This window comes from Melanostigma gelatinosum, assembly GCF_949748355.1.
Source record: "Melanostigma gelatinosum genome assembly, chromosome: 15".
In the NCBI taxonomy this organism is placed as follows: Eukaryota; Metazoa; Chordata; class Actinopteri; order Perciformes; family Zoarcidae; genus Melanostigma; species Melanostigma gelatinosum.
In genome coordinates, this window is record NC_136648.1 from 9,087,236 (window position 1) to 9,099,835 (window position 12,600).

The 12,600-nt window shown below is 41.6% G+C and overlaps 1 protein-coding gene across 1 annotated transcript in view; it reads left to right on the plus strand.

Annotated features, from left to right (window-relative positions):
- LOC306789100 (receptor-type tyrosine-protein phosphatase mu) overlaps nt 1–12,600 on the plus strand; it is a gene marked incomplete at its 5' end in the record, with an annotated part of 140,821 nt that overhangs the window by 73,607 nt on the left and 54,614 nt on the right. The window contains 3 exons of the mRNA XM_079284888.1: nt 167–276; nt 4,192–4,393; nt 5,084–5,186. Of these exons, the coding sequence (XP_079141014.1) occupies nt 167–276; nt 4,192–4,393; nt 5,084–5,186 (415 nt within the window). The remainder of the gene's footprint in view (nt 1–166; nt 277–4,191; nt 4,394–5,083; nt 5,187–12,600) is intronic.

Consider the following 12,600-nt stretch of genomic DNA (forward strand, 5'->3'; position numbering starts at 1 on the left):
ACTGCTTTCATCCAACGCTTATTGACAGCCTTTTTATCTTGATTATCAATAAGAAATCCGACTGTGTATGCTTTTCATACTTATTTCTAGCGGGGGGGGGGGGGGGGGGGGGAATACCACTCTGCCACCAGTTTTTGAGAAATGTGTCTGTGATCATTTCTCACAGTGCCAGGGGCTGTTCCTCTGGAGTCCATTCAGGGCAGTGCCTATGAGGAGAAGATCATCCTGAAGTGGAGAGAACCAGCACAGACCTACGGGATCATCACACAGTTTGAGGTACCAGGGTTAGATATTAAACACGCCTCCGAGTAGGAAACAAACTTCCAATATTAAGCTTTTTTTTCCTCTTTGTTTCTTTGAGTCAGTTTTTTTTACGCAACAGATATAATATTTTAGCAGTGCTAGCAGCATGGCTGGAGGGAGGCTAATGTTGCTTTAATCCAGACTAAATTATCGAAACATCTACCAAAAGGACAGGCACAACATTTGGTACAGGCAATATTTGAATGATATTATTGATTCCCTGACTTTTCCTCTAGCACCACTAAGATAAATTGTATTAACTTTGGTTCTCCCCTTGCTTTTCCTCCGTCACCATCATCAGGTCAAATACTGTCCAATAGTTTGGTATATGACCAAATATTAAGCACATTTCCATCAGACTCACCTGTACAGCGACTAAACTAAGATGGTGTACATGATAAGCGTCATACCTGCTGAACATCTTGTTAGCATTGTCATCGTGAGCATGTTAGCATGCTGACTTTAGCATTTAGCTCTATGGGGAGGGAGCCTCACAGAGCCGCTAGCGGGGCTGTGGACTCGTATGTCTTGTTGCTGTATATTAATGAATCCTCGGTGGCCATGGTCACCACAATCGACTCTTTCAATACCTTCTTAATGTGTCTGTAATCTGTACTTGATGTCCCAGGCATGCCTTTGAAAGTCATTTAAAGTGCAGCCATCTTGACTGTTTGAACCAGCCTTTAATTGGACCAATCACATTAGCTCAAAGTTATATTTGTGGAACAGCTGAAACCAGAATCAATTTGTTAGGTTCACTCAAGACAGGTTTCTTCTCAGCCACCTTTATGAAGCACCACTCACATGTTTCACTGTGACAGCATCAACTGCATTCTGCCGTCGTCTTCTGTCCTTCTACACATGGGCGGCCTCGAAGGAAAATACAACCCTGAAACACGCCTGGATTCAGCACAAAGCAAATGTTGACAAAAGGCTCCACACGGCCCTGTCAGCCTTGTCCAGGAGCTGCATTGAGTTTTGAATAATATAAACTGTCTCCACACACACACACACACACACAGACGATGTACATATTGATCTTAACCAGCTTAAGGTGGAAGTAATCCGGCCTTTCCCACAGATAGATTTTTGTCTGTTGATTCTCTCTCTTTCGCCGTTTGCTCTCGCTTGATATTTTGACGAGGTTAGCAATCATTGATGGGGCTGTTTCTCATACAAGGAGAACAGATTGAAGAGTACAGGCAATGCAATCAGGGTTGCTGTAGCGGTTGCTCTATCCACTGCCACGCCATCAGGTGTGAATCATACAAAAGAATCATAAAAAAGGCCCTGTTTATTCAAAAGCGTGTATCCCCATATTGTTTCCTGTGCATAGCTGTATGGCACTTAGAGGTGCTGGCGGAGTGCAGGAAAACAATGTCTATAAAAACGGTAGGTTTACTGCTCACTTAATCACTTTGAGAGCAACATGTTTCAGTTGTTTATCTTTTAAAAATGTCATGGTACAAGAAAAAGCATTCAGAGCAAATGGCATGGCGTTGCACTGCCGCTTTGTCAGGTTCACTCATATTTACGTCGAGGCAAATGTGTCTCACTTTGTAAAATACCCACTCCAGGCTATTGTGTTCATATGCTGCAGCAATTACTTCTCTCTGTCTGTGTCTAAAAAGCCTTAACAGTACAGTTATTTGTCTATTTAAAGTAAACAAGAAGTCGCTGCCACTTTTCCTGGTTTTAATATACAGTAAAGCCTCGTCGTAGATTTCCCAACATAACCTAGAATCACATTATGTATTTTAGAGTAAGAAATAGTATTTGTATCTGTCTTAAACAGGGTGACAGATGAGGCAAACATAGGAAGTCTGAAAATGAACCACAGTGTATTCTGCTGGTATTCCCCCAGAAGTTGCTTCTTATAAGTCAGGACCGTGCTTTGATTTGACATTATCAAAGGACTCAAAGTGAAATACGTCTGACAAGGCCTGATATCAAAGAGATTCCAGCTCCATTCCTTTTGGACCAAGATGTGCGGATGCAATTTCATTGGCAGCCTTTCAGACCGACATGAGCCAGCTTCTCTTTAAAGGTATACGGCAGGTTTTCCAGATATTCCCTGTACGTCAGTCATATCTCGCAACGCAAGTCAAATGGGAAGTAGCATTTTCTTTATCATAGGGATGCTGTGGTAAGTAACAGCTGTTCATCACATTAACGTAAGGGAAAACGCAACTATTAACTAAAGAATAAATTGTATTTTCAGTCAACCAACAGTGCTATTAAGTCATGCTATTGCCCTTAAACGCCCTTTTAAATCAGCAGCCGTTTTTTCTAAATCACTTGAATTTAGATTATTCTAATTTACTGTATGTCCTGTTCAGTGAGTTAAAAATCCTCATAGAAAGGTCAAGTAGAGTTTGAGTAACAGCATCTTTCATCAACAGTTATTCAGCTTCCTTCATTATTGTACGAGTAAAGGTGCTGGAGATTATTTATATTTTATGAATGCTTCATAAATTCAACATTTTCCTCCCTCAGATAGAAAAATGTAAACCAATGCAATTATTAAAAAGCTTAATATATCAGTTCGAGTAATGGCTCCAAGCAAGCCCAAATTAATTTGCTCAAATATTCTCCATTATTTTTCCCGTCAGTTCCATTATGATCGTGAAAAGCTGTCCATGTGCCCAGTGTTGACAAGTCATTTCAAATTCCTCTCCCTGAAATGTTATGATATAGGATTTTGGCATCACAGACTCATTTCAGAGACAAAGACTAAATGAGAAGGCCTCGAAGCATTTCAAAACTTGATGGACACAAATTATGCAGCACTCCTAACTCTCTTTGTGTTCCTTAATTGGAATTATAATGGAAGTTTTTCCTTTACGAGCAGAGGCATTTTCTTAAAGTGGGACTTTACAGTTATTCAAAATGGATATTAGCAAAAACACTCACCTTAATGCTTCCCTTCAGAGCTCCCTGTGTTTATTAATGGAAAAGGAATACATTAAGTTTATTTCCTCTCTCCTTCAAACCACAAGCTTGCGTCAGCTTTGGTTGAAAAACATGTCGCTCCGCTTTTAGCGTACAATCCACCGGCTGTAACAGTGAAACAGTTCCTCTCCGTAGACCTTCTGTGCCTCAATGATTTTGTTGGAAATGCCAGCTTAAAGCCTTGTTGACATGAAGTCAGAAGCTCACAAGCGAAAGAGAAAGCTTCTTTTCTCTACTTAAGGCTTTCTCAAGATTGCTCTGTGGCAATTTGCTCGACTGACAAGTACAGCGGAGAAGCAAGTGTTGTGTTGGACTGCATTATGCAACATGCTCCAATATTATTTTTTCAAACATTCAAACAGTGTTTTGTAACATGATCATGTCATGTTGTTGTACAAAGATATGTCCATTAACAACAGGTTCTACAGCCGTGCTAGTGGCTCTGTGAGGTGGCGCTTTGAGTTCAATGCTGATGTCAGCATGCTAACATGCTTACAATCGCAATGCTAACATGCTGATGTTAAGCAGAGAAAGCGTTTGCCAAGTTCACCCTCTTAGTTAAGTTTGATAATTAGTTTAATACATGAAAAACAGCTGAGGATGATTCTGTCATTAGTTTGGAGAAATACTAAAGTATTGCATTTAGCTGTGCTAATTCAGACGAACATGAAGAGGTACTGTAAAACAAAAGATTTAAAAAAATATATATCTTTTGTGGCTTTCGGTGAGGGGAAAGAGATATTAAAAAATCGACTAACTCTCACCGGCGTGAGCGGGATAGAAAACCTCAACACGGTGAGTACAGAAAAATGCTTTAGCTTGCTGAGCCACTTAGATGCCTCCAACATAATTCGTTTTCATTGTATGTATTCAAATCCTCCTCTGCTGAGGAGAGCTGAGCTCAGAGTACAAAATATTAATTTCCTTCCTTCCTAGATCTCCTACAAGGCGGTGAGCTCCTTTGACCCGGAGCTGGACCTCTCCAACCAGAGTGGGAAGATTGTGAAGTTGGGCAACGAGACCACCCACATGTTCACAGGCCTCTACCCAGGCTCCACGTACTCCTTCACCCTGCGTGCCAGCACAGCCAAGGGCTACGGCCCCCCTATCATCACCCAGTTCACCACCAAGATATCAGGTCAGCGGGGTCAAAAGCACGGCCAGTCAGTGTGTGGGTGATGTAGAGTGACACTTACTGCCGCTGGAGTTTTCTATGTTCAAATGCGTAAATGGAAATTGGAACTTGTTTATTTCTCAGACATATTTAGACAGCACAGGTTTTTACTTTACTAATTATTCAGCCTCAAAGGGTAAATCCTATCAGAGCATTAAATGAGCCAATACAATTCCATTAGTATCGATATAGCTGTGCCTGACCAGTTAAATTGATTGGACAAAACACCTAGCTGGTTCAGCGATAAAGGCTATTTAGTCTGGGACTTACATTACATTTAGCAGAATTGCCTGAGAGGCCAAGGACAAATTGTGCTCATGGTTCCCATAAACCATGGCTAGGGTTGATTTAGATAATGACCGTGAGTCTCGTTAGCGAGGCAATTGTGATCCATGTGCACTACTTAAGCAAGATACTGCAATAGTTTTGTGACAGCAGCAAATGTTTCACTTGGCTGTTATTGCTATATTTAATGATTTCAATTGTGGAGCTATAAAGACGAGAGGCAGTGAGAGATCGGCTTTCCTTTTATTCTATTAAGCGTCGAGCTGAATGACTCGTTGTGCGAGATGTTGCTGACCAAAACTGGTGTGTTTTGAGCTTTGCTTCGCTGTGTAGTAAAACCTCCTTCCCTTTTGGTTTTCACGTCTTCAGCTCCTTCCATGCCGGCGTATGACCAGGAGACCTCTCTGAACCAAACAGACAGCACAGTCACTGTTCTGCTTAAACCTGCCCAAAGCAGAGGTGCACCTGTGAGGTAGGCTTTCACAAGTGGGACTCACTCTTTCTCACACACACACACACACACACACACACACGCACACACACGCACAGCACAGAGAAAAGACAAGAAAAACAGCATATTAAAACACCAGGAACCACCATCAGCTCCAGCAAATTATCAAAGAGCCCGTGTTTATCAATACCCCATCGTGAGGAAAGTTGCCAGGGAATTCAGTGCCTCGTATGCATCTCATTTTCTGAGATTTATTTGCTTGTGGATTTTGATGCAAAAGAAGCACAGTCTTTGAAGATGAGAATGAAAAACGCGGCGCAGCCAAGGCTAGCTTCAGAATCTCTTCCCGTCGCATGTCTTTCATGTACCTGGCTGCCCACACAGAGCCACCACGGGCTCCTGCGGAACGAAGGAATTCTGTCTGCTTGACGCTGCATTTGTTAGTCATTACTAGAGACGTGGTGCAGCTGCACTGTGTACAGTAAATGCCAAGCTGTTTGGACAAAAGTCATCATTATGGTTTAAAGGTCACAGGGGGCTTCTGGCAGGCTTACTGCCATCATCTTTTTGTCAGTCAGTATCAGTTGGTTAGTTCTACCACTATTCAGTCTGTTCTATTCTGTCTATCTAGAACTGTTTTAAAATGAGCAGCCTTCACTGAAACAGTTCTTTTCTTCAGGTCTCTTCCTTGAGTACCAAAGTCTTTGCTTTTCCTTACGTCTGCTTTTGTTGCGTCTCAAATGTTTGCTTGTGTGGCGTGTGTGTAAGATTTTAATTACAAATGAACCAGAAACCAGAAAATGTTCTCTGCCAAATTCATGACACATGTAAGGAGTTTGGTTTGGTGATTTGGTGCGTAACAATAAAACATAATTAAAAAATTCAAAATGAATCAGTCTTCAACAGTCTTCAACATCCTCGCCTACTTGGAGAGAACATTGTTGGAAGAATGTAATCAGATTCTTTTTTACTCCCCAAATTACAACAAATATCTGTCTATTGTCCAGCCATGTTGGAGGAAATGTGGGGCAGTAAATGTAAACCACTCATATATTTTGGGTATGTCCGGAAATTGTACAGTTTTGGGGAAATGTCCATACGGTTGTAGTCCTGGGCTATTCTGGGCTATGATATACCCAAGTCATGTATGTTTCTCTACTTATGTAATATGACAGCAGACACTGTGCTAAGAGAAGACGGGTATCTGCTGAACATCTTGCTAGCAGCTTGTAAGAAGGCTATCACGAAGAGATGGCACAAGGCAGAACCACCATCACAAGATGGACGGCTGGAAAGTGTGACTGAAATGTCTGATATGGAACTGTTAACTCGTAGAATTAGAGCTCAAGTGGAGCGATGTCGTGAGAAGTGGGAGAAATGGACGATGTTTACATGTCAACGACAACACAACCTGAATATTTCACAGGAGTTATCATGTTTTGGAGGAGACAGAGCAATCCAGATCCTTTTTTTTAAATTCATGTGTTGTGTATGTGTTGTCTGTCTGTGGTGAAAAGGCAAAAGAATTAAGTGTGAAATAAAATTTTAAAAATTTAACATATGGTGAACAAACAAATAAATAAGAGTACGTCAAAACAAGTATATTATTGAAGTGTTAAGTGTATATTAAAATAGAAAAAGATGTGTGTAACAGTAAGAACATTGTATAATGTATAATATGTGCTAGACATGTTGGGGAGCGAGCTTTAGCGGCGCTGCTTGGCAGAAGTAGCCTCATGTTTGACACACGTGAGTGTGTTATCGATCGATTCATTTTGAAGCAAATAAGCACTTTTCCCGTAATGGGGAACTATTCCTTTAAAATGCTGCCACTGGTTGGATTGCACAGAGTAAATCGCCAGCTAAGGTGCATCTGGGTTGGCCGGGGTTGTCTCAATAAACACAATTGATAGCGGGAAGCCAGTGAGGGATCATGCCCATCAGAGCAGCGGAATTTGGGAGCAAATATCAGAGTTTTTGTCTGTCTTACACCCTTATAGAGTCAGTTGAAGGTAAATATAACCTGTCAACTTAATGTTTATGAAAGGATCATCAGCCTTTCTACATTCCTCCTTGGACAAAATTGAGCGTTAGTAGTGTGAAGTGAATTGTCCATGCCAATATTAAAGAAAAGCGCCCCCAAGTCAGCAGGACCCTGAAAGAGTGGTTTAAACACTTGTGCTCAGTATAAAACTGAATTGTACACCATCAAGTCATCTGAGTCCTTTTAAAGATTACTGCCTGGAGGTCTTTAGTCAGGCTTGTCAGCTCATGTTTACCGTATGAGCAGCTGCCCAGATTAATGCCCCAGTGCCAAATGGAGAGGCCTGAGCAAGAAAGACAGAGCAATCGCTTTTTAATCTTCTCACAGGTACAATTCAGAAGCCTTATTCAGACTGCCATTCTTTCAGTGGGCAAATTACAAACGCCTAATTATAATTAACAGACTGTCGTGAATCTGGGGCTTCCATTAATTAGCATGCTGGGCCTCTTTTGTTTACCGTTTGAGGGCATGCTCACCTCGCCACCAGATGAAAGAGATTTGTCTTTGGAGATGAAACGTTAGGTTTGAGACCCACTTCAGTCTGTTCTACTGAGCTGACATATAACTACACTAATGCTTTGCAGCGTGATCATAAATGTGAGGATTGTCATCTGATCCCTTTTTAGATGGGGATAAACTCGGTGGAAGTGCATGTTTATTGTTAGATGAAGAGAAAGTAAAGTGTTTCCACACAGACATTTTAGTTTTAAGGATCATGCATGTTTAATGAGTCCTCAAGACAAGCCATTAAAAAAAAATGGACCACCATTCATCAGTGGAGTTCAGTGAATGGCACAACTGCAACTAAAAATGAATTGAGGCGTCCTTTGATCGCAGCAGAGCCTCTCCACGTCTAAACTTTCTGGGTTTTCTTTCCCCACCTCCTCCCTTCTCTTAAATCTCGCAGGACATAAAGGCCAGCATGCTGCCTTCATGTGTGCGCCCGATGTCTGGAAAAAAATATGAATTGCCAAAAAAAAATGGAGGTGGCGGAGGGCAGCAAACAGGAGCGATTATGATGCAGGCCTAAGATGTGATACTGACAGGCGTTTGAAGGTGTTTTCCACCTCCACCTCAAGTGACACTATATGCCTTTTGAAAATTGAAGGTGACTTTAAAGCAGCTTCCATTCAGAGGCGTTAAGTGAGTCGGCCTGTTGGGATCTGCCGTCTGGCCAATAATGATACATTTTGTCATCTGAATTTACCAAGCTTAAGAAAATAATAACTTCTCAAATCAGTTTTTTTTACGAAATGAGATTTCCAGTTGAGACGCATATCAGAGATGTTTTCCTGGGGTGCTGAAAAACGCTGATCCAGTCGGCCTACTTGAGAGTTAACCAAGGACTTAGATTTCACACCGTAGTTCGATTAAATTTTGTGCGACTGCTCATGTTGCAAGACTAGCCATCACTTTTCCAGCTCATTTTGAAATTGAACACTTTATGAAATCAGTTTTAAAGCCCATGTGAAAAAAAGGCATTTGACAAGGGAGAACACTGATCTGCAGCACAACAGAGCAGAGCAGCACAAAGCTTGATTTGATAACACAATCTTGCACGCTGATTGGGTTTGGGGGGGTAATAGAGCTCCAGACATTTCAAACAGCAGATGTTTTGCTGTAATGCAGGAAGGGGAACACATTGGGAGATGACACGATAGCGCTGGATCATAAAAAAAATCAAGACATACATGTAACAGAAGACAAACGTCCGCTTCAGCATCCTGCAGTCATGCTGCAGTCAAATCATATTTCAGATAGATTTTGGCAGATGTCACTGATGGGGGAGGCATTTTTTCCATATTTGTGTAATTGCTAATCAGTATAACGTTTCCAACTTGGATTTGGTTTCTAATCTCTGGGGACGACGCATAGCCGGGAACAATTTTTACCGGAGGGGACACTGTTCCTTTTAGAGGATTAGTGAACTGTCGATCAGTCATGTCGCGTTAAACTAATGTTTGCAATGGCCTCTCGTCAGGGCTGAAATACGCCTCCTCACTCCGTAGCATCAAAATAAATGTTTACATGCTTCTGCTGGAATGAATGATTGGAGACGCTTTCCTTCTCGTTCATACCACCAAATCAGCCCTCTCTTCCCCGACATAACCTTAAGCAAGCTCACACACTCGCATATACATAAACATAAAAAGCTATAAAATACAGCAGTTTCTGCCGTTGTAAGCAGCATATTGAGGAAACTGAGTTCCAGTGAAGTTTCTACCCTGTAGCATCAGATTATCTGTGCTCAACCACGGCCTGAAATCAGTTAAGTGATTTTCCACAGTCCTAAAATAAGCACTAACTTTCTTTGATCACGGCATAGCAAACGCTAATAGCTGTGCCTAAACGTGACACAACTCAGTGCTTTTTACGATTTAATGGCAAATGTAATCTATAGCACCTTCTAATTTGTTTGCTTTATAGCTTTATGGACACTAGGGAAATATAAAGAGTGTAAGAAGACAGACACATGGAGGGAGGATGCTTGGTCAGGAGAAGTGTGTTTCTTACTACCGCTCTTAAATCAGACATGTAGGCATCTAGAGCCAACCGATTAGCATTAGCGAGAGAGAGCGAGAGAGAGACAGTGATTGAAATGCTCCCCATACGCCTTGCCTCATCTGCTCAAACAGCCTGGAGTTCTCCCCTATCAGCCCACATGAAAAATAAATCTGAGTTTCAGGTCACAATCCAGTCGATTCCGAGTCAATCCGCCATAATTGGTTGGCGTCACATGGCGGCAGGGCTGAAATCTATCGGGCAGCGAGGCTGGAGGAGGCCTAATTGGTGTCAGCTCAGGTTGCGGCGCTTCTGCAGGAGTGCAGGTCTGCCCTGCCGGCCCCACTGGCAGACCGCTTTCAACAGCTTATACCATTCTGCTCGTACGGCCTTCTGCCTTCGGTCCTCTTTTTGTCTTTCCATCTTCTGCTCGGGGAGGGAAGTTGAGGATTTCAGCAATGTTGGAATTAAGTCCAATTCCACAGCTCGCATGTGGTGTGAGCCGTGGGTTTCCTCTCCTGAGCATTTGCTTCAAATCTGTGACGTGTACCTTTGTGAAGGTTAACGTTACCTGTTACCAGGACTAGTGTCTAACATTTGGCTCAACCTGTTCATCACTTGCCGAGCAACATTGTGACGAAAGAGCAGCGCTGATAGAACAAGTTTCATTGGACATATTTATGGGAACACAGAAAATCACAGGACATTTACTGAAATACTGTACTTAAGTGCAATTACTGTTCTTTTTACTTCACTACATTTATCCAACAACAATAGTTACTGGTTAGCTTACTTAGGAGAAAACAAAGACAGCTGCCCCGAGGGCTTGTCAGTCATGTTCAAGGCACAGGGTCCGTGTATGTTTTTGATTGACCATGATGTGTTCAAAGTTTGATTGATGGAACACATGTTTATTTTTGCTTCACCCAGACTTTAAGTAACATATTGAATGCAATGTTTTTTTTACTTGTAATAGAGTATTTTAACACTGTGGTCTTAGTACTTTTACTTCAGTGAATAATCTAAATACTTCCCCCCCCCATCTGAATAATCATCATCAATGTGAATTCTCTGTTTGGCATCGGATCATTTGAATCCTCGGCTATAAAGGATGTTTTCTTCTTGCTGTCAAGCCGTTGTTGGTCATCTATTTGTTGTTGTTTTTTCTTTGCTCATTCGTGTCATACTAAATCAAGAAAGTGACAAAAGGACTCTGGTCTGTCAAAATGAGTCATCATGTAAATTGTGAACTCGGCATGAGGTGACAAGGTGTCGGCTGCTCAAAGCCACATTAACGTGACATCAGTAATTACCAAAACAAATGGAATCACTGCATTTTCAAATTGCAGAAATCAAACTCGTGAGTCACTTTCACATTCTAGAAGCAGTTGAGGTGAAAGTAGGATATTTTTCACACACGGGGGAAGTCTCCTTGCACACAGCAAGTTACCGCTGAACAATGCTGTAGATGAAACCAGTAAAGTGAGCATTATTATTACAAAGATGAACAAAACATTTGTTTTAAATTGCAATTCATTATGAGCCAGTTTTTAGTGTCCCGCTCCAGTGAATATTCTGTGTAGGTAAAAGCAGGGGTTTCGATTTCCACATTACAAGAGCTCTTACCCTTGGAGCCTCATAGCCTATGGCACTTGGTATTTTGCCGGAGGCAGAAAGGCAATACCATTCACACTGTGTCTATCATTAAGTCATGGCACAGACGCATCATCATATCATGAGGAGCCACCCGGGGGGAGCCAGCTTTTGTTTTTATTTCACTATCTGCGGATTGATTTGGAATATAAAATATCAATATGGGCAAGCTCTTGAGTAAGTATGCACTATGCATCACTAAATTCTAGAATGTAAATATGGACACAACTCTTTCTTCGGATACATGCTAAACAAATCGTTATTGTTTATGCGTGACATCAGATATCATTTTAAATACTCTATTGTCCCGTCATAGCTCATATCAAGATCGACATTGTTTTGGATGAGGCCTCCAGGCAGCCGCATCACTCATTTCTCTGCCACTCTGCAGATACTTAAGGGGCTCCCATGCCCCGTCTGCGCTTGCCCTTTGACCTCTGCTCTCAATCGAGGACAGTAATTAAAGGCTGATTTCTCCTGCAGCCCCTCTCAGCAGGATTAAATATTTCATCACCTCCCATCCCAGCACTGAATGGAGAGCTCTGAGGAATTGGGACACACCCACCAAGAGCAAAGGGGGATTTTCTAATGACAATGCGAGCACCTTATGATAAACTATAGGGTTAAAGAGCACATGCTGTATGCACACAGGGACACTTAATCATCCAGCACCAACCGCAGGGAACAATTGATCATCTCTAGAGCTGTTTGTACTGAGACTATACGGCTTAAGAGTACAGTGCAGATCTTTTTTCTACTTACCCATTTTCTAGTAATGTGGGCAAAGGGAAAATGTTCAGGGTCATCGAAGCTTTACATCCTGCCCGGCCGAACCCTTTGTCATTTTTATGTACGACACGGCACAATGAAATGAATGATTTGATAAATACAAATGCTTCGCAATGTTTGAAATGGTCGTTTGGGAAATAGACTATTGGCAAACTCATAAAGAGAGCAGTGTACAAGTGCATGGTTCTTTTTATCATCTTTTTTTATTCATGTTTAATTCTTATCCATCTAATCTTTGATCAGCACAGCTAAACAGTATGGTTGTACAGGAGAAATTGGTCTTTAAACATTGTTGAGGGAAGGCCATACGTTAACACTTAGTTTTACATTTGTACGTCATTTATACCTGACTTAAACACACAATCTGGAGCTGGATAAGGTAAGAACAACTGTTGATGTCATATCCAGATACAGTTCACACGTTAATAAGTGTAAATGGATCATTGG